Source organism: Podarcis erhardii (genome assembly GCF_964252035.2).
Source record: "Podarcis erhardii genome assembly, chromosome: 2".
Taxonomy (NCBI): Eukaryota; Metazoa; Chordata; class Lepidosauria; order Squamata; family Lacertidae; genus Podarcis; species Podarcis erhardii.
In genome coordinates this window covers 107,251,425-107,278,815 of record NC_138498.1, presented here as the reverse complement: position 1 = coordinate 107,278,815, position 27,391 = coordinate 107,251,425, and the positions used below count along the sequence as shown (strand labels likewise).

At 44.9% G+C, this 27,391-nt stretch overlaps 1 protein-coding gene across 5 annotated transcripts in view; it reads left to right on the top strand.

Annotated features, from left to right (window-relative positions):
• Positions 1-27,391, top strand: part of IL17RE (interleukin 17 receptor E) — a 61,464-nt gene that overhangs the window by 6,851 nt on the left and 27,222 nt on the right. Inside the window, exons 2-4 of one of the 5 annotated variants that reach the window (XM_081852696.1) lie at positions 15,005-15,199; positions 23,510-23,646; positions 24,841-24,995. In XM_081852696.1, the coding sequence (XP_081708822.1) occupies positions 24,879-24,995 (117 nt within the window). In that variant the 5' untranslated portion in view covers positions 15,005-15,199; positions 23,510-23,646; positions 24,841-24,878. Of the gene's footprint in view, positions 1-14,928; positions 15,200-19,879; positions 20,170-23,509; positions 23,647-24,840; positions 24,996-27,391 lie in introns of those variants that run through there. The other 4 variants (XR_014154057.1, XM_081852699.1, XM_081852698.1 and 1 more) reach the window with 4 other exon arrangements.

Here is a 27,391-nt window from a genome sequence, read left to right as displayed (position 1 = left end):
CCATGCAAAGCACTTTGAACATGCCAAAGTGTTATATTATGCAGTTAATCAGTAGAAAAATAATAATTGGTTGCATGCATGAATCCAAGCATGGTAGTGAGGCACCTAACCATAAGCCTGCATTTTTATCAAAGCTTCTATATATTTCAATCAAGGCTTGTATTTAAAAATGAGCTTAAAAAAGGATTTTCAAATGTTTCATGCCAGGCAGAGAAAACCTTGGCCATTCTCCTAAGACAAGAGGGCCCCATTGATTTATAGTAGAAAAACAATTCTCAAAGTCATAAAAAGGGAGAATTACATATGCTGCCCCAAGGCTGAAAAAACACCATTAGGAATGGGGTAAGATAATACTAATGTGCCTCCCAGTAAAATGAGCCAGATCTTCTTTCTAAGGTTGAAAGGCCAGGAGCAAATGGAAAGAAAAACATTTAGCTAGAAGAAAGAGAGCATTTTTGGGGAAGTCTTTTTCTAAAGCCATTCTTTCTTAAACTGAAGAGGCTTCTTTTAAAAGCTGTTTTACTGAGTTTCTTCCTTTTTACTTTGAAAAGCTTTATTCTTTTAAGAGGCTACCTATGATAAATGTATGAAATATATTAGCTTAAATATATTGGCTTAAATGTAATTATGCAAAGGATTTAAGGAATGCTAGATTCTTATTTCATAGAGTCATATTGCAATAGGAGACCAGAGGGGCAAATGAGCCTAGCCCCCCCCCCTGCCAGACAGAAGACGCCATCCAAGCAGTCTTGATATATAGTTGTCAAGCATTTGTTTAGAAACATTAAATGAAGGAAATCTTTCAATGTTGATGTGAAACTCAAGATCCTTGACATCTGTTGAACATAAAAATGTAAGATTAAACATTTGTTTTAGAAGGCAATAGGGCAAGAAGGGCAAGAGGTGAGCTGGTAATTAAGATTCCATGTAAGATATATTATTACTTATATGTCATATATATAGCTCTTTGTCTCCCTTATAAGGGCAAGGAAGTGGGTGTATCTTTTGTGGGTGTATTTTTTGTGATTGGTTCTAGCAAACAGCCAATAGGAATTTCAACCAGGCTGATTGGACAGAGGCAGCCACAGGAGGAGCAAAGGGGGCTGGATTAAGGGAATATAAGTGCTGGCCAGAATGGCAGGAGGCCAGGCCAGAGCTTGGTAACCATGTACCACTGTGCCTCTTATTTATTTGTCTGACAAATAAATTACTATTTTAATTTCTCTATTGCTGCGTTGAATATTTCATTCCAGCTAAGCGTTAACCACAAGCAGGGTGCTACATTTTATGGTGCCCTGTGACTCGGATAAGTGGTCTGCTGGAACGCAGCCCCTTCGCCCTACTGGGCAGGGTACAAGAGAGAGGACAACTGCTTACCCAAAGCGCGCACTGGTAAATTTTTCCAGGGGAACGCAGAAGACTCGTCTGTCTGATACCCTGCTCACTGGCGGCGACGGATCGGGGGAAACAGGGAACCAACCAAGGGTAAGTGCACAAAGGGATTTTTGGCCCTCCAATTAATTAGGAGGAAGAGAAGTCTTGATCAAACTTCTGCGTCTCAGTAAGGGGAAACTGAGTACGCTAGGTGGTTGGGTACATCAGATGGTGATCTGGTGTAGGGAAAGGGAAAAATTGGGAGGTAGAGTGTGGTGAAGTATCCAGCGCATTGTATGTGTGAGAAAGTACAGAGCAATCTGTAGCTGACCTGAGTGTGGAGTGGGCAGTACTTCGGTTCCTAGTAAGGCGACTTCACTAGGCAAGGAAACCCACAAAGCGCGTCTGTGAGTGACTGAGTGGATACTTCACAGGGCCATACAATGGGAGTTGGGGGTTCAAAGGGGGAAAATACACCTCTTGAGTGTATGTTAAATAATTTTAAGAAAGCCTTCTCAGGGGCATATGGAGTCAAAATGACGCCAGAGCGCTTGAGAACGTTATGTGAACTGGAATGGCCAAAACAAAATACTGGATGGCCATCTCAGGGAACTTTTGATATAAATTTAGTGAGCAAACTTTGGACTGATATCGCCAAAGAAACTGGAGGGTGCCCAGAACAATTTCCATATATAGATTCCTGGCTGAGCACATTAAATAAAAATCCTCCATGGATAAGGGAATGCAAAGTCAAACGATGCAAATTATTGGCTGTAAAAGCCGAAGCTAGGAAAGGAATCTTGCCAAATAAACTCAAACCCATTTTTGAGGGGCCAGAGGAAGAGGTGCTTCCACCTCCACCCTATGCTCCACATCGAAGGGAGCTTAATCCAAACACTCCACCAGTTGTAACCCCAAGGCAAGAAACTGGAATGAATAATGGGAGTGGAGTCACAGAGTTTGATTCCTTGATAGATTATGATAAATATCTTCAGGAGGCATTGGAGTCCTATAATAAAGCCCAAGCAGAAGTGGTTATTCCACCTGTGACTCCTAATAGACCTCCATCTACAGTCTCCTTTAGTGGAACAACTGATTGCCCACCCCAAACCCCTGTACATCCAAGTCCCAGAGAAATATTACAGAAGTTACAGGGAGACCTTGCTCGGTCAGCAAGCAATACAGCCAGGCGTATAAAGCTGCTAAAAGAACGCCTTGCGACAGATACCATCCCCTATGATTTGAGGCCCCTAGAGCAAAGTGAAGAGAAAGGTCACGTAGTAGCCCCTCTTAGAAGAGTATTTGATGCACTTGAGGAGCCTGCGCTGGTTAATGGGCAACCCGGACCACGGCCACCTCGAACTTCGACCCTGCAATATATTCCATTCACAACTACAGATCTGATGAATTGGAAAACACACACCCCATCTTTTGCAGAAAAACCTCAGGCTATGATGGACTTGGTGACTTCAATAGTAAATACTCATAGTCCTACTTGGACAGATTGCCGCCAGCTCCTGAATACTCTGTTCACCACTGAGGAAAGGAGAGACATAATTGAAAAGGCACAGATATATTTGCGTGAGCAGGCCAGAGGGGGAAATATTTATAATATTGACCGTCATCTCCAAGATAACTTTCCCTTGGAAGATCCTAATTGGGATCCAAACAATGTAATTCACCTGGCCAGACTCACCACCTACCGCCAGACACTTGTGCAAGGTATCCGCAGGGCATGCCAGAAGCCCACTAATATGTCTAAAGTCTCAGAAGTAGAACAAAAACCAAATGAGAGTCCGGGAGACTTTTTAGAGAGGCTGCAAGAAGCCTATCGTATATGGACTCCTTTTGACCCTGAAGCCCCTGAAAACAGTAGAATGATTACTGCTACATTTGTGGCCCAGTGCGCTTCTGACATTCGTAAGAAAATTCAGAAATCAGAAGGATGGGAAGGGATGCTGATGAGCCAAATTATGGCCATTGCACGCCGAGTTTATCGGAATAGGGATGAGGCTGAGAAGCAAGAGAAGAAGAAGTGGCAGAAGGAAAAGATGGTAATGCTAGCCACAGCAGTGAAGCAAGACCACCGCCCCTTAAATGGAGGGCGAGGGCGAGGAAGAAATCCACCACTGGGAAGGAATCAATGTGCAAATTGCAAGAAGGAGGGTCACTGGAAGCGGGAGTGTCCTGAACCCCTGAGGTTGGAAGAAGTACGCCCAGGCCCAGGCCCAGGCTCCGGCCCAAGAAACCAGGGACGGGGACGGGGAATGATCCGAGATGGAAGATATCAGAGACCAGGACAGGGACGGAGTAGAGACAATTTCATTGGACTGGCAGAAGAGGATTTTACTCAAGACTAGGAACGACCGGACTCCATAAAGTTAGGCTTCCAGGAGCCCACGGTCACGATTCAATTAGGGAGCCATTTAATAGACTTTATGATTGATACTGGGGCTGAATACTCAGTACTCCCAGAACTATTGCAGAAAAAGGCATCCAAAAGTGTAATCATTAAAAGTGCCACTGGACAGTCAGCTAAGAGGTCTTTCCTCCAACCTTTGGAATGCCAGATTGGGGGACATCGTTTAACCCATCAGTTTTTGTATATACCTGAGTGTCCAATACCTCTCTTAGGCAGAGATATGCTGTCCAAATTGCAGGCCCAAATCACTTTCACTCCTCGAGGTCCAGAAATGAAACTGCCATCAAAAGCAGCAGGAATAATTACCCTCTCAGTACCTAAGGAACAATCATGGCGCCTAATGTCAGCCTTGCAAGTCCAACCCACATTGGATACAGAATTAAACAAGCTCCTCCGAACTCTACAGGTGCCACCAGGAGTATGGGCCGAAAATAGCCCACCAGGAATGGCTAAGAATATAGCTCCAATTGTAGTAACCCTAAAACCTATGGCTACCCCTGTATCTGTAAAGCAATATCCCTTACCCCGGCGAGCAGCGGAGGGCATCCAGAAACATTTGGACCGCCTATTAAAATATGGTCTGCTTAAACCTTGCCAATCAGAATGGAACACACCCCTTTTGCCTGTTCGAAAACCTGGGACAGATGAATACAGGCCAGTGCAGGACTTGAGGCTCGTAAACCAGGCTATCGAGACCTTGCACCCAAATGTACCAAACCCATATACCTTGCTGAGTTTGATCCCACCAGAAGCAACATTTTTTACTGTATTGGACTTGAAAGATGCATTCTTCTGTTGCCGGCTGGCACCACAGAGCCAACCTATATTTGCCTTCCAGTGGGAAGACCCTTTGACAGGAACAAAAGGCCAGCTAACCTGGACAAGATTGCCCCAAGGATTCAAAAATTCCCCAACTTTATTTGGCACTGCCTTGGCGAGGGATCTAACAAGTTACCCCTCAACACCGGGAGAAAAGGTGGTTCTGCAATATGTGGATGATCTTATACTAGCTGCAAAGGATTTTGATACCTGTAAAGAAGGGACAGAGGAACTGCTCCACTTGCTCTGGGAAGCTGGCTACCGAGTTTCCCAGAAAAAGGCACAGTTATGTTTAGAAAAGGTCAAATATTTGGGCTTTGACATCTCACACCAACAACGAGCATTGAGACCAGAGAGGAAAGAAGCTATTTGCCTTATCAAGGAACCTACCACAAGAAAACAACTTAGGGGATTCCTGGGAACAGCAGGGTTTTGTAGACTATGGATACCTGATTTCAGTAGTCTGGCCAAGCCCTTACATGAAAGCACTCGAGGTGCAGAAAAGGACCCATTCGTATGGGGACCTGAGCAGAAACAAGCCTTTTTAGTTATCAAACAACGACTTATGGAGGCACCAGCCCTTGGATTGCCTAATTCGGAAAAACCCTTTCAGCTGTATGTACATGAACAGAATGGGATTGCAGCGGCAGTCCTGACCCAGAGATTAGGAAGTTGGAACCGTCCAGTAGCTTATTTGTCTAAACAATTGGACTCAGTAGCAAAAGGATGGCCTCCATGCCTAAGGGCAGTAGCAGCCACTGCGAGCCTTGTCAAAGAAGCTGATAAATTTACCTTTGGCCAGACGATGTATGTGAATGTACCTCATGCTGTTCTGACACTCATGGAATATAAGGGTAGTTATTGGCTAACGAACCCAAGGATGGCTAGATACCAAGGCCTATTGTGTGAAAATCCCAGGATTCATCTACGAGTAGTGAATATGCTCAATCCAGCGACTTTGCTGCCCCTACCAGAGGTAGATGATGAAGAATCACATGATTGTCTCCAAGTAATGGATGAAGTTTATTCCAGTAGACCTGATCTGAAAGATGAGCCATTGAAAAATCCAGATGTTGTATATTATACGGATGGTAGCAGTTACCTGCATGAAGGTGCCAGACGAGCAGGATATGCTGTGGTCACCAATGAGGAAGTTGTGGAAGCTGAGGCTTTGCCTGCTGGCACCTCAGCACAAAAGGCTGAACTTATAGGTTTAACTAGAGCTCTGCAATTGGCAGCCGGATGTAAGGCAAACATCTATACTGATTCAAAATATGCCTTCTTAACCCTGCATGCACATGGAGCTCTATGGAAAGAAAGAGGTCTAATCGGAGCCCACGGGAAGGCTTTGAAATATGGACCTGAAGTAGAAATCCTGTTAGAAGCAGTATGGGCTCCAGAACAGATTGCTGTAATGCACTGCAAAGGTCATGGACGAGGAAGGGATCCAATAACCAGAGGAAATCATGCTGCTGACAAAGCAGCCCGAGAGGCAGCCCAAAAGCCTGTGGGAGGATTTATAGCAGCCCTCATACCAGAGGTAGTTCCAGAAGATGTTAAACCTCACTATACCCCAGAAGAGAGGAAGTGGGCTGAACAGGAAGGAGCAGTTGTGAAGGACGGTTGGATGATCCTGCCGGACAATAGGATTTATGTACCTCATCATCTAGCAGGCACAATTGTAAGAAATTATCATGAATCTACTCACCTTGGCGGTACTGCAACTAGAGAGAGTCTCAGTCGGAAGTTGTATATTATTAATCTATCACAATTAGCAACTTGCATTTCACAGAAATGTGTTCTTTGTGCTAAAAACAATCCCAGGCAGGGACCGGTACAACCTCCTGGAATTCAGCATGTGGGATACGTCCCCATGGAAAGCCTAATTGTGGACTTCACAGAGCTGGTCCCTTCTAAGGGATTCAAGTATCTCCTTGTGTTTGTAGATACTCTTACCGGATGGGTTGAAGCTTTTCCCACCCGAACTGAAAAGGCACGAGAGGTAACTAAAAGACTCCTCACTGAATTGATCCCAAGGTTTGGATTACCTAGATGCATTGGAAGTGATAATGGGCCAGCGTTCATTGATCAAGTAGTACAAGAAGTATGTCGAGTCCTACAAGTAAAATGGAGACTGCATACAGCATATAGGCCTCAGAGTTCAGGGAAAACTGAAAGAATGAATCGGACTCTGAAAACCCAATTGGCAAAATTAACCCAGGAAACGGGATTGGGATGGGTAGATGTGTTACCCATAACACTGTTTCGTGTTCGGTGTGCACCCACAAAAAGACTTAAGTTGTCACCTTTTGAGCTCCTGTATGGGAGACCGCCCTCCTTTGTTCAGGATATTCCAGCTGACCTTAAACAAATAGGAGATCATGTGACACAGGGACAAGTGCAATCTCTCTCCCGTGTTTTTGTTTCTCTTAACAGGTGGGCCCTCGAGCGCACGCCGTGCAGCATTGCCGAGCCGATTCATCAGTTCCAGGCTGGCGATAGCGTATGGGTGAAAGAGTGGAAACGTGATCCACTTGCACCTAAGTGGCGTGGACCTTACACCGTCTTGCTCTCTACTCCAACAGCGGTGAAGGTAGCTGAGGTGACCCCCTGGATTCATCACTCTCGTTTGAAGAAGTCCGAAGGCAGTTGGACGTGCAAAGGTGACCCCTCTAATCCTTTAAAACTAACTCTCTCCAAAAACCCCTGTATCTAGCCCTACCGGGAACGGGCTAGGTCACGGGCAACATTTGACGACCGGCCTGCTGCAGCCACAACCTGGAAGCTGGCTGACCTGCGCACGCCTGAAGCTTGAGGAGCGTCTGAACCAGCGACTGTGAACGGAAAGATTCTCTAATACAATTGATTGACTGCCCCCCTTGTGGAACAATTATCAGAGATATTACTCATTGGGGATCCTCGGGATATATGTTTTGGTCTTGGTGGTTCCCCATTTCTGTCACTGGGGGAATTATATTGGGGCTAATAATTATTTGCTATCACAATAAGGTAATCTTTTGTGGAAGGAATGCATATACTAGACATCAACATGATTTTATTATTAATCCTGATCCCTTGGGAAGGGGAAGGGTCCTTGAATCTGACCAAATTGGCTAAATATGGATTCAGCCATGACCACAATATGTGGGTAGGTTTAGCTGAAATGGTAGCTAATGTTGCAAATAGGACCAATTGCCTTGTTTGCTCTCTTGGGCCAGATGATTCAGAGGGAGGTATGCCCTTATTACCGATACCATTAGATGCTATTGGTATGGTAAGCGAAATGCCACACCAAACTGAAATACAGAATTTCCCCGGATGGAACTCAACTAAACCATTACGAGTTATACCTGTACAAGGGGAATTCTGTGTACATAAATCATCAGATGCAGCTGATTCTCCCATGATAGGCTCTTCTCATTGTCACTATACTTGGGATTATAAGAAGAATAGTCATACCTGGGCACACGGTACTACCTATCGAACTCGGAATACCTTGCCCTGTGCACCTCCTTTTATTCATGCATGGAAAGTGGTGTGGAACATAACTGTGACAGAGAAAGGCAATCTAACATACTGCACTGTAAACTCTCTACCCCTTTTGGTATTTCGCCTTCTGTATTCCCCGTACCAAAAACCTCAGACCCGATGGTTGTGGTGGATATGTGGAGAATGGGCGTACAAGAAACTCCCTTCCAAATGGAGTGGGACTTGTTTCTTGGGTTGGGTATTACCACCAATGTGGATTATGCCCACTAGTTCGGCCAGGCGAACACGAAGGAATGCTGATATTTCTCATATAGCAGGAGGAAGTACCCAAAGTTGGAGCGGTACTGATGATTGGCCACCAGAGCGCATTATAGCCTATTATGATCCTGCCTCCTGGAATCCTGGTGAGCTCATACAAGGGGCACGGGATCCTATTTATAATCTAAACAGAATAATTCGATTGCAAGCAGTAGTGGAACTTGTAACCAATGCAACGGCCCAGAGTTTGAGACTTATTGCACAACAGTTGGATGAAAGTAGAGCCGCCATTTTGCAGCTGAAAATGGGAATGGATTATGTACTTGCCAGGCAGGGAGGCCTATGTGGAGTCTTGAACTTGACAGGGAATGCCTGTTGCTTTAACATTTCTGATAATGGTGAGGCAATCCGTGTGTTGGCCACAAAGATGGAGAATATAGCACATGTCCCAGTACAAACATGGGAAGGATGGGATATGGGATGGCTCACCAATTGGTTACCTAATGTCACAGGACTCAAAGGGATACTATTGTCTTGCTTGTTTTTCTTGACAGTAGTAGTATTGGTTTTATGTATGATGCCATGTATCATTTCATGTTTTAGAAGTACAATTAGCAAGATGGTTTCAAATGAAACTCTACCTCATATCATGGCCCTATACAGAGCTTTACCTCAGGAATATGATGAAGGTCAAGCTATCAAGGACACTTGGGATGAAGGTCCTTGAGCTTGAAAGGGGGGAATGAGGCACCTAACCATAAGCCTGCATTTTTATCAAAGCTTCTATATATTTCAATCAAGGCTTGTATTTAAAAATGAGCTTAAAAAAGGATTTTCAAATGTTTCATGCCAGGCAGAGAAAACCTTGGCCATTCTCCTAAGACAAGAGGGCCCCATTGATTTATAGTAGAAAAACAATTCTCAAAGTCATAAAAAGGGAGAATTACATATGCTGCCCCAAGGCTGAAAAAACACCATTAGGAATGGGGTAAGATAATACTAATGTGCCTCCCAGTAAAATGAGCCAGATCTTCTTTCTAAGGTTGAAAGGCCAGGAGCAAATGGAAAGAAAAACATTTAGCTAGAAGAAAGAGAGCATTTTTGGGGAAGTCTTTTTCTAAAGCCATTCTTTCTTAAACTGAAGAGGCTTCTTTTAAAAGCTGTTTTACTGAGTTTCTTCCTTTTTACTTTGAAAAGCTTTATTCTTTTAAGAGGCTACCTATGATAAATGTATGAAATATATTAGCTTAAATATATTGGCTTAAATGTAATTATGCAAAGGATTTAAGGAATGCTAGATTCTTATTTCATAGAGTCATATTGCAATAGGAGACCAGAGGGGCAAATGAGCCTAGCCCCCCCCCCCCCGCCAGACAGAAGACGCCATCCAAGCAGTCTTGATATATAGTTGTCAGGCATTTGTTTAGAAACATTAAATGAAGGAAATCTTTCAATGTTGATGTGAAACTCAAGATCCTTGACATCTGTTGAACATAAAAATGTAAGATTAAACATTTGTTTTAGAAGGCAATAGGGCAAGAAGGGCAAGAGGTGAGCTGGTAATTAAGATTCCATGTAAGATATATTATTACTTATATGTCATATATATAGCTCTTTGTCTCCCTTATAAGGGCAAGGAAGTGGGTGTATCTTTTGTGGGTGTATTTTTTGTGATTGGTTCTAGCAAACAGCCAATAGGAATTTCAACCAGGCTGATTGGACAGAGGCAGCCACAGGAGGAGCAAAGGGGGCTGGATTAAGGGAATATAAGTGCTGGCCAGAATGGCAGGAGGCCAGGCCAGAGCTTGGTAACCATGTACCACTGTGCCTCTTATTTATTTGTCTGACAAATAAATTACTATTTTAATTTCTCTATTGCTGCGTTGAATATTTCATTCCAGCTAAGCGTTAACCACAAGCAGGGTGCTACAGTAGGAATACATAGTTTATTGATTTCCGTATTGAAATCATCATGTAGCCACATAGATTTTGTTCTTCTCTAGACTTCTAGAGGTTTTCAGGATCACTGGGGAAATTCAAGAGCTTTAATTCAGGCATCACACAATTAAATTCCTATTAGTCGGCCAATTATATTTCAGTTTGTTTTTCTCTGCTTAATTTCCATTACTTCCCCTTCACTCCTCTTTCATTATCTCTGTGTATTTTTTTAAAATGATGAATAAGAAAGTGAAGCTTTAATTGGTTTGTCCTTTTTTGTCAATAATTAACCTCCTCTACAGAAAGGCCTCTTTGACTGCAAATGCGCTAGTATATTTAAAGCAGACACGCATCCCTAAATCTTGGGAAACTGTAGTTTGTTAAGGGTGCTGAGAACTGTAGCTCTGCCAGTTCTAATGTTTCTTTAGAGGGAGTATTGTGCTTTAAATGTATGGTGTATAGTCTGTTTGTTTTGCTGTGGTCAAATGCTGCAATCTTTTTACTACAGAGTAAACCACTGAACAAAAAACTTTCAGATGGAAATGACCTTTCTTTCTTTCTTTCTTTCTTTCTTTCTTTCTTTCTTTCTTTCTTTCCAACCTGTCCTTCACCGCTTGGTCCCTGGGCTGGTTACAGCAATTCAAAAATAAAATTTTTAAATGAGTTTAAAACAAATTAGCGGGGGCAGGTTCCTAAAATATAAATATTCTGTTTTCGTATCCTCAATTTCTCACACAAGTGACCAACAGAATAAAATTCTGGTTAGGCTAACTCAAATAATGCTTAAATTCTGGGAACACAGACAAGTTCTCCAGGTGGGCTTATTAGTAAGTACAGTCTGATTGTTTTATATACATCTGACTATAGGCTAAGATGGCTGCAAGTAAAGGCAGGCACAGACACATAGCAATAATAGTACATGCCTACATCATGGCTTCATCATGGCTTCCATGTCCAGGCAGGCCTGAACCCAGGACGTTTTCATTTTAGAAACAAAGCGCTGCTCAGGTTAATAGGGGAAAGATACTCTCCAGAAGAACACATGATTATACTTAATTACATACTGCCTACAATCACTATGGAGATTCAGGAGCTGCTCTTTAGTGTGGTGCTTTTTCAGCTTCCTTTCATTATGAAACTTGAACATTATTATATAAATGGCTGTTATCTGCCCCAATAAGACCTGGCGGGTTCTCACTATTACTGTGCTAAATATAATTGTGGCTCCACGTGTTCCTGGATTGCAAATCAACCCTTCTCCTTATTCCGATAAGTTTAATGCCAGCTCCCCACTCATTGTAAATAAACTGGGAAGGAGGGGAAATGTTTATCAGGATAATGACAAGGGGTTTGAAGGGTTAAAAAAAACCTCCGTCCTATACTGTGATCTTCATCCTGATTGCCCCACCAGCAGCAGCTGCTATTTAAAGTTTTAAAAAGAATCATGCAGACCAAACCATGTGAAATGTGTGCCTTTATTCTTATCAGTCAATGTATCTTGCCATTAAGTTAGACTGCAGTCCTATGCATACTTATCTGAAAGTGTGCCCCACTGAAAACAGTGGCCCTTACTTCTGAGTAGGCGTACACAGGACCAGGTTTTGCATATGCGTATGGACTTAAGCAGGGACTTGGGTGGCACAGTGGTCTAAACCACTGAGCATCTTGAGTTTGCCGATCAGAAGTTCGATGGTTCGAATCCCCGCGAAGGGGTGAGCTCCTGTTGCTCGGTCCCAGGCTGGCATAGCTGTCAACCGTCCCTTATTTGGCGGGAAAGTCCCTTATCCCAGCGCTGTGTCCGGCTGCTGTCCCTTATTGATGATGTCCCTTAAATTTCCTGGGTTTCAAAGGAAGCAGCTCCTCTCCCTCCCTCCCTGCCGGCCAGGGAGGAGGGAGGCTCCAACTGTGTTGCTTGGCTGCATTGCTCACCCAATAAGGAGTCTAAGTACGACTGGGGGGTGGAGCTTGCATGCCTTGTGCCGATCAAATCGGCCGCGTTGCCTGGGGACTCGCCTTTGCTCAGCGCTTCCCAGCGGAGAGGTGACGGTGGTTTTCCTTGTTGCATCCCCTTTGCCGGGTTGCTGCGCTGTGGGAACCACCGCTTGAGGCTTTGTTTGGCTGCTGGCTGGGCTTTCTGCCTGTGGCTTGGAGGGGCTCAGAAGTTGAACGTACCTGTGCTCGGAAAATCCCTTATTTTGGCTGTTGATCCCTTATTTTCAATGCTGCTGGTCCCTTATTTTCAAATCTGTAAGTTGACAGCTATGGTCCCAGCTCCTCCCAGTCTAGCAGTTTGAAAGCAAAAAAGTGCAAGTAGATAAAAGCAAAAAAGTGCAAGTAGATAAATAGGTACTGCTCCAGCAGGAAGGTAAATGACGTTTCTGTGCGCTGCTCTGGTTTCGCCAGAAGCGGCCACTTGACCCGGAAAAACTGTCTGTGGACAAACGCTGGCTCCCTCGGCCTGTACAGCGAGATGAGTGCTACAGCCCCAGAGTCTTCTGCGACTGGACTTAACTGTCAGGGGCCTTTACCTTTACCTTCATGGACTTCAGGGCAGGGCTTTTTTTTCCCAGCTGGAACTTGCAGAAACTCAGTTCTGGCACATCTCAGGTGGGCGCCTTTGCCATTCTAAGAGAACAAAGGAGGTGTTCATAGTGAGTTCCGGCACTTCCTTTTCTGGAAAAACAGCAGCACTTCTGGGTATTGAAACAATGAATTCATTTATAATTACACTAATGAGATTTAGGGGCGACATGAGAAAATGGCTCCAGGAACAGAGACCAAGAATTCAAAACCACAACATGAAGAGTTGGTTCTATATTTGATAAGGCAAACTTAGGGTCCTTTGCACCCTTGGCAAGCAGCTGCAGTGGTTCCCCTCCCCAGCTCCAAAAAGAGAGGGAAAACGTCTCTGGGCTGTGGTGCAAGAAGGACAGTTTGACCAACCATTCCATTCCACCGACAAACAGCTTTCCCCTCCTTATCTCCACCCCTTTAAACAGGGCAAGGAGACAAGGTGTCTATGTGTGAAGAGGACAACAAGCAGCAGTTTGGGAGAGGCAAAAAATGCCACAGACATTGAAGTAATGAGCATATATCCTGCAACCCTCCTGGTATTCATGTGAGATATTTGCACATCTTCCCTAGGGTTCTCATATTTCAAAAAGTAAAATTCCTGAAACCCGCAAAGCTGTTGAGTTTTTTTTAGGAAACAACCAAAAAACTTGGGGGGGGGGAACAAACCCAGATTCTTGAGCTTTTGGGGGAAAACCTAGCCCCAAAATAGTGATTTTAAAGGTTTTGAGCTGTTTCCACTGCTTTTTCTATCGCATTGCCTTACATCCGGGCTTTCCCTGACACTTGGCCATTTCGGCAAAATTCCTCCCGGACACCATTTTTACACCCGAAAACCAGGACATGTCAGGAATTTTCCTAACGTTTGGCAAGCCTACATCTTCCCATTCTACATCTTCCCATTGATCATGTTGGAAGGGACCACAGGGGTCATGTAGTCCAACCTCCTGCAGGAATCTTTTGCCCAACCTGGGGCACAGATCCAGTTTCTAGTACAGTGGTACCTTGGGTTATGAACAGCCTAGTTAATGAATTTTTTGGATTATGAACACTTCAAACCTAGAAATGAGTGTTTCGGGTTGCGTATTTTTTTTTTTTTTTGTATACGAACGTGCTCCGTTTGGGGGTGCACTTCCGTTTTGAGTGCCACACTTCCGTTGTCTGGAAGCGGAGAAGGGGGTCGTCATGGCATTTCCCACAGCCGCGAGGGAGGGAAGTTGCACGTGCGCCAGCCTTCTGGTGTGCAGGCGTGCAACTCTCCCCCATGCTACTGTGGGAGGAGAGCATTTTCCACAGAGGCTTGGGAGGGAAGCTGCATGCCAGCCAGCTGGTTTGCGGGCACATAACTCCTATGCTGCTGCAGGAGGCGCACGCTCTAGGGAGCATTTCCCACAGCAGTGGGGGGGGGGGTTCCTGTGTGGATCCCAGTTCAGCTATTGATTGTGTGACTGTAGAAATGGATAAAAGCCCCCCATCCAAACAATGACTATCATCAGTGCAGGTAAGAATTTTTTTATTTTATTTTAATAATCTACAATATTGTTTTATTTTTTATAGTATAGTATATTGATTATTGCTTTCATTTTATGGATCAATGGTCTTGTTAGATAGTAAAATTCATGTTAAATTGCTGATTTAGGGGTTGTTTTGAAAAGTCTGGAACGGATTAATCCATTTTGCATTACTTTCTATGGGAAAGCACGCCTTGGTTTACGAACGCTTTGGTTTAAGAACAGTCTCCGGAACGGATTAAGTTCATAAACCAAAGTACCACTGTATTAAAGAATTAGGTCTCTTTGCCGATCAGTCTTGTCGCAGCAGCCTGAACCACATTGAAGGAAAACGCCCCCCAACATACAGCGAGAAGAGAAAAAAATGTTGATTTGATACCAACCTAGAAAGTGAATCCAAGGGTATCTGTTTCGACAGGAGTGTTGGCTAGCTCCAAGCTACCTGGCTCGTAGCATGAAGGATGTTTTGGCGTGACTCATAGGTGGGCGGTGGTGAAAGGTCCTGGCTGTATATAGTAAATAGGAGTCGTATTGGCACCACAGAATGAGATGCACAGAAAGAGCTGCAGTGTTATTTTTTCTGATGGGACAAACACCTGACAGGCTGCCTCCTTCCCCCCAGACCCCTCAGGTGTGAAGATCGGCAGAGGCCATGCTCTGTGGCGTCCCCTAAATTGTGGAACTCCCTCCCCACAGAGGTGTGTCTTGGCATTTTTGTTATATCCAGCTTTCAGCAAATGCTGAAGATGCCCCTCTTTACCCTGGCTTTTGGCACCCAAGTTGTACATCTTTAGCACCTGCCTTATTTCTTGTGATGGTAAGTTGTTTTGAAATGTTTTTAACACTGTGTTTTAATTGCTGCAACTGCCTCGGGACCTTAGGGTGAAGGGTGGGCCGTTCATAACAGAGATATCAAGAATAAGAATAACAACTGAAATGCTAAGACTGCTATGAGTTTTCATTCCTCAAAAGGGAGGGGCTCCTTTTTTGGGCACTGGTATTTGGAGGAAAAGCAAAATCAAGCTAGATGTAGTAACAACCGCCACCCAAGAAGTCTTGTTCCACCATTTTCTTTTTAATCACACGTTTTAGTTGCGTGTTTTTTCATGGACACGAGCCCTCTGCAAGGTATCGCAAGCCTCTGTGTTGGTTTTGCTGCAGCAGACTGAAGATTAAGTCAGTCCTTGAACATTTCAAGGGCTGCAGTATGCACACTAACTTAAAATTATAGAATTGTAGAGTTGGAAGGGACCCTGAGGAGAATGTAGTCATGCTCCCTGCAATGCAGGAATATGCAGCTGCCCCATACGGGGATCGAACCTGCAACCTTGGCATTACAGTGGTACCTCAGGTTACAGACGCTTCAGGTTACAGACTCCACTAACCCAGAAATAGTACCTCGGGTTAAGAACTTTGCTTCAGGATGAGAACAGAAATTGCGGCGTGGTGGCAGTGGGAGGCCTTATTAGCTAAAGTGGTGCTTCAGGTTAAGAACAGTTTCAGGTTAAGAACGGGCCTCCAGAACGAATTAAGTTCTTAACCCGAGGTACCACTGTATCAGCATTATGCTCTAACCAACTGAGCTATCATCTGTGTTTAACTTAGAAATAACTGCTGTGGAACTCAGTGGTGCAGTTACTGTATTTTCCGTTCTATAAGACGCACCCAACCATAAGAAACACCTAGTTTTTAGAGGAGGAAAACAAGAAAAAAAATATTCTGAATCAAATGTTGTTGAAGAGGCTTTGTACAGCTATACCTGAAGCCAGAACAGCGAGAGGGATTGCTGTGCAGCAGTCCCTCTTGCTGTTCTGGCTTCAGGGATAGCTGTGCAGCCTGCATTCGCTCCATAAGACGAACACACTTTCCCCCTTACTTTTTAGGAGGGAAAAAGTGTGTCTTATAGAGCGAAAAATACGATAGATATTTTTAGATTCTGAACTTGATGGTGTTAACCAGGGTAGTGAGGGGGTTATTCTTTCAGATGGTAGCGTGTATCACTTCACATTTCAAAATATGGCAAGGCAGCCTTCCTGCATTTGGGGTGGGGGGTGCTGCGTCTTAAGCCGAGTGGGACCCTGGACTTCAAAGTCTTGCCCAGTGGCCACTCCTGGTGGAATTTGCTTGCTCCTGAACCTTATGCTTATCCCCAGGTTGCAATAGGTCTCCTACCTTGATGTCTGCTATTAAAGGCACAGAGCAGAAGAGCAAGGCAGGTTTCCCACCCCTGGCCAGGTGGACATCCGATTTGAAACATACTGTCCCGCCATCTGAATAGTATTGTCACAGCAGGATGTAAAAAGGAAAGTTAGGAACCAGTGGAGTCCAGTGGCCCAGTTGCAGAGCCGCAGATCTGGAATTCATGCTTTGAATATTGCGTCTGACATGAATCCACCTCGATCCTTAGACAAGCTGCTGTCTCTCAAGCTCAGTTTCTCCCATCTGCAGTATGGGAATAATCATACTGAACTCCTTACGGTATTGCCGCAAGATAATATATGTGAAGCACTCTGAATGCTGTCAGGCATTATGTAAGCAATGTTATTAACTTACACAACTATTACCCAAGGCGAGGAAAGCTGAGAGATATGAATTTAGGATGCCACCTTAATATTGGTCCATCTAATCTTGTCAGCCCTGACTGCCAGCAGGTCTTTTAAGGTTTTAGACAGAGATCTTTCCCATCCCATGTACCCCACGCAAACGATGTATGGCCTTTCCTTTTGGAAATATGCATGTCAATCAGGTTTTGAAAGGCTGACCCTCCAATCCCCAGGTAATACATTGAAACTGTAGTAGTAGTAGTAGTAGTATTTATACCCTGCCCATTTGGCTGGGTCTCCCCAGCGACTCTGGGTGGCACCCAACATATGGTTACTAGACGTCCCCGTTTCCTGGGGACAGTCCCCGGATTTACAAATCTGTCCCCGGAATGTCCTCGGATTTCATTTAATGTCCCTGGATTTATATTTTAAGTGTTGTAGATTTATTAGTAGGGAAGGAATGTTGCGTGATTGGTTGAACGGCACAAGACACATCATATGCCGGCGAGGCAAAATGGCAGGTGCCATGGCAGCGAGCAGCTCCTGAAGCCAGCCAGAGCCAACTGCGCTACCAGGCTGGCTCCAGGCTGCTGAGACTGCCACTGCCAAGGGGGAACCGGGGACGCCCAACGCGTCAACTGGGGGAACCGCTGCCCCCCACCCGGGAGCCAAGAGAGCAGGCTGGGGCCCAGAGGAAGACCATGTGACAGAGGAAACCACAGAAGAGAAGATATTATTTCTTATTTTTTTAAAAAATAAGTTTTTAAAATAACTTTGTTTTGTCTTTTCAAAAAAAAGAAAAAAGAAAAAAAGGGTCCCCAGATTCTTTGAAAAAAATCTGGTGACCTTATCCCAACAGAATATTAAAAATACAATAAAATATCAAACATTAAAAACTTCCCTAAACAGGGCTGCTTTCAGATGTCTTCTAAAAGTCAGATAGTTGTTTATTTCCTCGACATCTGGTGGGAGGGCGTTCCTTAGGGCGGGCACCACTACCGAGAAGGCCCTCTGCCTTCGAAACTGTAATTGACAACTTTTGGGTCATAAACTGAACCCAGGTTTACCTTATCCCATTCCAGTTTGCAAGAGCCATGTAATCTGATATAATCCCCTACCCTGCCTCCTTTGAACCAGGGTAGGTGAGCCTTCATTTAAATAAAGCGTTCTGTGCAAGCATTCACGGTGACAACAACTCGCTTAGCAGGGTCATGTCAGAAACAAATGGGTTAGTGGCGCTTTAAAGTCTAGCCAACATAGTATGGCATAGGATCTTGCTGATCTGGGTCAGGCGAACGAATCTGCCGTTTTAAGATCATGCGTCTGATATAGTTGACTTTGATCCATGAAATCTTGTGCCGTAATAAATTGGCTAGCCTTTAAGGTGCTGCTAGCTTGGGACAGTGGAGAAATCTTACTCACTTCATATTTAAAGGTGTATCTGCCAGACTTGTGCTTTCTTAAACAATATGCAAACTGAAACAAAGCCGTCCTTTGAAATTCACACTTCTCTGAATTTTGCAATGAATTTCTCAACCACTGTTTACAAAAATGCATATATATTATAAGGGAGAAATGCAATTCTTCTTCTAAGCTACTAGTGTGCAATGTATTTCTTGCTATAAAAACGCATTGTACAGTCATACCTCAGGTTGAATGTGCTTCAGGCTGAGCGCTTTCGGGTTGCGCTCTGCAGCAACCCGGAAGTAACAGAGCACGTTACTTCCGGGTTTCGCCACTCGCGCATGCGCAGACGCTCAAAATGACATCACGCGCATGCGCAGAAGTGGCAAAACACGACCCGCACATGCGCAGACATGCCGTTGCATTTTACGTTCCATTCAGGATGCAAACAGGGCTCCGGAACGGATCCTGTTCGCATCCCGAGGTACCACTGTATTTGGGGAAACTGCTTTGCAGAAAAGTGTACGTTATTCAAAACTGCGTACAAAAATGTGTTTATTAGGAGAAATATTTGCCAAGATGCTGATGAACGTTCCTGAGGATTAGAAAAGAACCCACAAATTGCCGTGGAAATATGCAGAACTGAATTTAAGTTTGGGAAAATGAGAAACTGCGAGAACTGTAATTGACAGATCCCTCCATCCCTTACCGCTAGCCCATTTGCCGTTTTGGCCAGAGCAGGCTGACACGCCCCCCCCCCCATGGTCATATAAGTATCATTTCACCCAGTTTTTTTATTTTACCCCAAACACCCTTTCGTGAAGTAACCACTTTGCTGGAGCAAAGCAGGTCTGGATAGGAAACTGCCTGGGAACCTCCTGTAAGCCTAAACAGCTCAGTTGGTGAGAGCACGGTGCTGATAACACCAAGGTTTCTGGTTCGATCCCCGTCTGGGACAGCTGCATCTTCCTGCATCGCAGGGGGTTGGACTAGATGATCCTCAGGGTCCCTTCCAACTCTACAATTCTAGGATCTCAAAGCCGCCTTGAGTTCCATCATGGAAAAGAGGCAGGTTATTAATGCAACACACATAAATAAGGCTGCCCTGCCTCCCAAGTCTGCTGTGAATCTCTTGAGATCATTGTAGGCGTTTTGAATACTATGCATGCAAAGTGTTGTCATGTGGGACAGACAGGCATCCTAGATAATGGAGAAAGTTCAGGCTGTTCTGAACTCTCTTGTTTCTGAAATGTAAACACTAGTGTTTTGGGCCGATGGGACCTTGCCCAAACTAGGTGAAAAAAACCAGGCTTCCTGGCCTGATCTACGTAACCTACAGGGCTTCCTGCTGCTCATTCTAATCAGTGTGTATCTGTGCCCTTGGGAGGTAGCCAAGATCCACATGTTGATGTTTGATCAGAGCAGCACAGGTGTGGCAGAGCCAGGCCAGAATGGCTGGCTGCTTGACAATGCCCTCGATGGAAGAAGCTCCCTCTCCTCTCTCTCTCTCTCTCTGCCTCTCCCCACCCTCTCTCTCACCCAGTGTTTCTGCTCGTGCTTCCTTTCACCACATCGGCCGATGAGTTGCTGTTGAGCGTCCTCATTACCTGTACAGTCAGCCCAACAGGAAACCTCAGCTAAACCAGGTCACCCTGTAGCATGTCCCCATTTCCCAACTTCAGTTCTTCATTTAGAATTTTTTTTAAAAACCCCACACACAAAATAAAAAACCTGTAGGTGGGGACGGGGCAGAGAAGCAAGGAAGGGATGACTGTGCAGTAGCTGTCTGAAAGAGATGCGAGGAGGGGAATTCGCTCTGTCGGGGAGTCCGCCGAGGTAGGTAAGTCAAGTCCCTTTGGTGTGTGTACGGGGGAGGACATTGCATGTCCTAAGGTGGCTAGGACTAAGCAGAAAGGCCTTCAAACTTGCTCCCCTGAAAAGCTTGTTTGAGCTTATTTCCACCTGCTGGAAGACTGCCACCCTTCTCCCCTAGGAAGATGCAACTCTGTGACACCTAAAATCCGGGATTCAGTCAGACGCCTTCACTCTCTTTGCAGCATTGCACTTGAGGTAGTCGGCGTGGAAACCTGCGGATGCTGTGGGCTTCCGGCTCCCATCAGTCCCAGCCAGCATGGCCAGTGGTCAATAATATTGGGGGTTGTAGTTGGAGGTCACCCCATGGAGCTCTCCTTTGTATACAGTGGTACCTCAGGTTACAGACGCTTCAGATTACAGATGCTTCAGGTTACAGAATCCGCAAACCCAGAAATAGTTCCTCAGGTTAAGAGCTTTGCTTCAGGATGAGAACAGAAATCACACGGCGGCAGCGGGAGGCCCCATTAGCTAAAGTGGTACCTCAGGTTAAGAACAGTTTCAGGTTAAGAACGGACCTCCAGAATGAATTAAGTTCGTAACCAGAGGTACCACTGTGTAGTGCTGGCCAGGCTTATGGTGCTACTGTGGGAGAGCAGTATTCCACACATGTTCCTGCCTGCGCACATTGACACAGGCAGGGCCAGATTTAGGTTTGATGAGGCCCTAAGCTACTGAAGGTAACGGGGCCCTCCAACTGTCCTTTGTCAACAACAAATTGTCACTGTTTTTTTATGTTGAATATACCGTATTTTTCGCTCTATAACACGCACCCGACCATAACACGCACGTAGTTTTTAGAGGAGGAAAATCCGTAGGCATGCCACCCGTAGGCATTCCCTCCATAACACGCACAGACATTTCCCCTTACTTTCTAGGAGGAAAAAAGTGAGTGTTATGGTTCCAAAAATACGGTATATGTGAATTTATGGACCTAATAGGTATCTAAAGCCATTTGCACATGTTGCCCTGCCACCAGTCCATGCAGAATGTAGGCACCCTATATATAGAAATGAGCAAACCAGTGATATTTTAGGGAGCAGGCCCATTACTTACATCCTAGGAGCCTACACATTGTTGCTGTATGTAGGTTTTATTTTATTTGTTTTTTATCTTATATATTTTGGAAATGTACATCCAGTTTTCTTTTCCTTTTAATTTTTTTGGGGGGGCCTCAAGAGAGTGGGGCCCTAAGCTATAGCTTGTTTAGCTTACACGTAAATCTGGCACTGGACACAGGCATCCATTTTCTGGAAACTCTGCTCTGTTTCGCTTCTGGGTGAAACTCAACTTCGAATGTTAGTTGAATACGTAATTTCGTTGTCCCCGAGAGGGGGCAATGACAATAAAGATATTATTATTATTATTATTATTATTATTATTATTATTATTATTAGATTGATGGTTAGGCCTGTGGTAGGAATCCACTCGTGGGAAAATGTGCTGTGACCTGAGAGTAATCCAGTGACACTTCATTACAGAGCGTGACAAAAGTCTGTCATTTAATCGGGGCGGGTTATTTGTTGCTTACTGTCGTAACAATTGCTTTCTCAATCTGTATCTTCCATACCGTGAAAATTAAATGAAAGCATTATTTAAAAAGAGAGAGAGATGGAAAGGGAGCAGTGCTGACCTTGAAGCCTTAAAAAAAGGATCTCTGGTGACTAGGGAGGCATGCCTTGATAGGTTTGCAACCAGGGAAGGATAAACTCTGCAACACCACCCACACCATACATATAAAGTTTAGAGCTTTCCTCCAAGAATCCCGGGAACTGTAGCTTGTAATGGGCACTGGGAATTGTAGCTCTGTGAGGTTTAAACCACGCTCCCCCCGGAATTTTTGTGGGGGGTATAATGTGCTTTGAATGTACGGTTTGGATGTGACAGGAGTCTCTCCGGCAGGAAAGCTTCACGGTGGCTCCAACATACAATTTTGTGTGTTTCTGTTGATGCTTTTCTTCTGAGAATGGGCTTTAGGAGGAGGTAGTCAGGGAGGGGAGAACGGGGGGGGGGGGGGAGGTTATCTAAGAATGATGGCTGACAAGAGGAACAAAGGTTGGAGAAGATCTGAGTGGTAGTTTGCAGGCCGGCTCCAAGCTTTCACAGGGAGAATAAAGAAACGTGACTTTGAAGGAATATCTGCAGGAAGAATTCCCATTCAAAGCAAGCTGCTCCAGTATCTGGAGAGAGAGAGACAGAAAGAGCTGATCTGAAATGAAGCCCTCTCCCCTCTTTCCTCATCTCCCTTCCTTCTTTGCTGTCACCTCTCTTATCTTGACAGCATATCTCCCCCCCCCTTCATCCTCCCTGTTTTCAGCTTCAATTTCAGTTTGTTTTAGCAATTTTTCACTCCAGTTAAATACTGTTTGTACACTATGCCTTTAAAGCACATTCGAAGCACATTCTCTCCCTCAAAGAATTCTGGGCACTGTAGTTTACCTTTCACAGAGTTAGAATCCCTGCAACCCTTAAGAAACTACAGTGCCCAGAATTCTTTGAGGGGAAATGTGTTTTGAATATACTTTAAAGGTACAGTTTGCATACAGCCTGGGTTTCTAACGTACAAAAAGCAGTATACTCTTCATCCTAACCACTGGTAATGAATTGCTTTGTGAAGTACAGGCGATGACCATTTTGCGTGTGTCCAATTTTGTGTGACCACCAAAGTGTAGGTCATTTTGGACCCAGAAGAGGGCATAATGGGGGCGGGGCATAATGGGCTGGGCTAGGCTTATGAGACATGTGCAGGGGCCAGGAACAGAACCCTCCCCCCACAATATGGTCACTCCCTATTACAGTGCCAATTTTCTGGTGGTTGGCTGAAAAATGCATTCCCCAAAAGCATCTTTAGCTCACTTTATTTGTAAGAGCGCTAAAGTTAGTTACTAGTTCCAAATTTCCAGTCCCTTATTTGCACAAAAACATGAAATATAGCACAATAAAAAGCAGTAAAGTTTTTATGTCCCTGAATTCCTGAAGTAAACATTGGGCGCCTGTCCTTCAATACAGTGGTACCTTGGGTTACATACACTTCAGGTTACATACGCTTCAGGTTACACACTCCACTAACCCAGAAATAGTACCTCGGGTTAAGAACTTTGTTCGGGTTAAGAACTTTTGCGCAGCGGGAGCGGGAGGCCCCATTAGCTAAAGTGGTGCTTCAGGTTAAGAACAGTTTACTTAACCCGAGGTACCACTGTATAAGCAATGTCCCTTTCAAGAACAGTAACTTCCTCCAGTCAAAACTTTTCATATGTGTGTGATGCTGATGGCTCTCTGATTGATCTGTCTTTCAAACCTCCATGCAGATAAGAAAACTCGGAACCACCAACGAATTTCAGGACCGTTTCTTTGCACCTGTTCACAATCGCAGAAGAAGCAAGGCAACACAAGCAGCCCAACTGTTCCTGATCTTGCAGGGTCCTTGCATTGCATAGGCAACCAGGTGACACGCTTTATCTTTTTAATAGCTCACGTCACAGAGATCGAAGCATTAGGCAGGGACATTCAGACACCACAAAACTTTCCAAACTCTGTGCCATGACACATTAGTGCGTCGTGTGTGCTGGCATGTCATGCGAACGCTCCCCACACTCCTCACAGGGCTAGAAAGGGGTTAGTTTACACCTCTGGTTTGTCAGTAAAACTGAATTATTGTGTCGTGCAATGCTGCACGTCTAAAAAGTGTGTCACCAACATAGAAAGTTTGGAAAGCTCTACTTTACGATCAGCCGCATTCCCTCATCCTCAGTTCCATAAAACAAAGAGTGGTAGTGGCATACTCTGCAGGGTTGTTGTAAGGAATGAATGAAGCTTAGCTCCTGGGCATGAGCCTGGAGTGTAGGGTGGGCTTTAGCGCTGTAGGAGTTTACATCCTCTCAGTGGATTCATAGGTCCTGGTTCACTGGCGTAGACAGGATTTTTGTTAGGGGGTGTGTGGCCTTTTGTTGTGGGGCTGGGGCAGAACCTTGGTTTGCTATGTACCGTATTTTTCGCTCTATAAGGCGCACCAGACCACAAGACGCACCTAGTTTTTGGAGGAGGAAAACAAGAAAAAAAATATTCTGAATCTCAGAAGCCAGAACAGCAAGAGGGATCTCTGCACAATGAAAGCAGCAATCCCTCTTGCTGTTCTGGCTTCTGGGATAGCTGTGCAGCCTGCATTCACTCCATAAGACACACACACATTTCCCCTTACTTTTTAGGAGGGAAAAAGTGAGTCTTATAGAGCAAAAAATACAGTATTTTTATTGCTTGGGGAGCAGCTGCCCCTCCCTGCTCCCCCCTTGTTTACGCCCATGTCCTGGTTGCCCTTTAACCCCTTACCCAGGGCTAGAAATGATTAAGCCAAGCTAGGCTGTGTGCCGCCTCTCAGAGAACCCTGCAATGACATGGGGGCGGAAGGGGAAACGGAACCCCTCTGAGTTGTGGGGTTTCACAGGCTGTCCCAACAACAACACCCAGGAGCTGCTGGAACAGCTGCAGCAGCAGCAGCAGCCGCCAAGGAATGCAGGCAGGCCAGACTGGCTAGGTTGGGGCAAGGCATACCAGGGAACGGAGAGACTGAGGGGTGGAGACTTGCCTGCGGCTGCCTGGCCTAGGAGTGCTGAGATCTGACTCTTCGACTGTTTAACAACAGCCATGTTCCGGCCTAGCTGAGCTCCAGCCCGGCACTCCATGGGGAGGCCCACAACGAGTGCCCTGCTGCTGCCCATCGCCTTCTTCCTGAGCCTTTTGCATGCTGCACCCCGGAATTACCTGCCTCTTGCCCGCCGGCAACTCCTCACCAACTTCGTAAGCATGTTTTTACTTTTACGGGTGCGACGATATTGTTTTTGGGGCAAGGGGCGGGCAGTGGATGTTGCAGACCTCATACAGTGCAGACACAGGGCAACCCCAAAATTTGAGCGCCAATCCTTTATTGGTTGATGGGAAAGAGGGACATGAGTGCCTGGCTGTTCCTTGCGCTCCCTGAAGCCAAGAGTTGCCCAGGCTGCTTTCTTGTTTGTTGTTTTAATGTGGGTGACAGGAGAATGTCCTTCTAACTTCCTCTGTTTCTTTATATGGATGTCTTTGGGGCTTTGAGGGAAGCATGAGAAGACATAATGCTGTGGTACGATGTATCTGCAAATGTGATCAGTCCGGGAACTGGAAAAGAGGCAGCGTGCTTAGTATTGTCAGGAATGTGGTTCATAGTCCGTTAACGATTGTGACAGCAAGGCAGGGTTGCAGTGCCCCGCAGAGCAACTGAAGCGAGGGCTGTCCGTGGTGGAAGTGCAGGATAGGGACCCTACAGCGGAGGACTCTCAGAAGAATCTGACAGTCGCCCTGCTCTTTGGTTGGTTTTTTCTCTCCCCCGCCCCCCGTTGTACACACAACAGGGAGTATTCAGCTAAGTTTACCTCACAGTTCAAATCCATGGATGTAATATAAGTCAAGCTGGTTTCTTTCTTTCCTTTCCTTTTATTTTTCAAATTTATGTAATCATCCGACATGCGTTCAGGAAAATCAACAAATCTGCTCTAAGAAATAAAATGGCTCCGGATCATAATAATCTGCAAGAAAATACGCCTTAACATAAAATTCTCCTCTAAGAAACCCTCCAGACCTCCTTGAATTTTCTTTCATGGGATGTAGTTATTTTATTGGGGACGGGGAGGGGATTGTATAAGGAAAAACCAGTTTCCTCATAATTTATTTCTACATTCACTTGTCATTCTTGCTCTTTGTTGCTTTTGCCATTATAGCCAAATCCTGAACTTGTAAAGCCGTTCTTTTCCACTTTTGAGCCATTAACATCCTTGCATCTGTTAACAATTCTTTATGATAGGTGTTAACTAATGCCAGTGGGTCTACTTTTGGCCCGACGCTTTCCCCTGAGAAAACCCTCAGTTTATTGCTGAATCGGTCCAAACTCCAATGGGGCTTTCTATGGATTGCTGTTTGTTCCAGTTCAGCAGTAAAGAGCGTGTTTTCCTGGGGGAAACTGCGTGGCAAACAAAAATTTGCCTAGAAAGCACAGAACAAGCAGAAAACCTCTCAGACCCGTGATTTCTGGATGTGGGACAAGCAAAGTGTGGATGTGCTGTTAGTTGGCTACCATCCCTTATATTTCACAGAATCACAGAATTGTACAGTTGGAAGGGACCGCGAGGGGAATTTAGTCCAATCCCCTGCAATGCAGGGTTTTTTGCCCAATGTGGGGCTCAAACTCACGACGCTGAGATTAAGAGCTTCATGCTCTACCGACTGAGCTATGAAGTGCATTGCTTCCCCTCCCCTCCATAAATAATCGCGGAAACTGTAGTTTACCCCTCAAAGAGCTACAGTTAGCAGCACCCTTCACAAACTACAGTTCCTAGGATTCTTTAGGGGAAGTCATGAGCTTTGAATGTGTGTAGTGCGGCCTTAGCGATTACCATCTTGCTAAGATAAACGTGTGCAGCTGGTGCGAAAAAAGCGAATGCTGTGCTAAGGGTTGTTTAGGAAAGGGACTGAAAATAAAACTGCCAGTATCGTAATGCTGCCAACTCGTGTACCGTTCTGGTTGCCTCACCTCAAAAAGGATATTGTAACAGTGAAGACGTTTCAGAAAAGGAAGATTCGGAAGAGACGAAAGGATGTGTTTCTTCACCCGGCACATGGTAAAGCTACGAAACTCCTTCCTACGAGATGTGAAGAGCTGATAGCCACCAACTTAGATGGCTTTAAGGGAAAATTAAACGCATATCAATCAGAGTAGAGCCATTAAAATGGGCGGACCTTACTTAGTTAGACTCATTAATTTCAGTGGGTCTGAGTAAAACTTAGTTGAATACCACCCACAAACCCCATGCCTTAATAAAAAAAATGGGGGAAAACCCACCTACTAAAACATTCCTTAAATGTCTTAACGCACTCACTCACTCACTCGAATTATTAGCGTTTCACATTATGGTAGACTAAGGATTATTCAGATCATGAATACATGCCTCCCTCCTTCTCACAAACTTTTGCACGAAGGAACTGGCTCATTCCTTATGTTTCCCTTTCCAGTGATACAGAGCCCTTAACATACGACAGCCTTCAATTCTAATTGGGGATGTTTTAAGCCATCATTTCATACCAGTTATACATCTCTTTGAGATGGTTTGTGTTATGTAGTGAAGTTTCACCCTGGGCCAGCAGGGGGATACTGTATATAGTTTTCC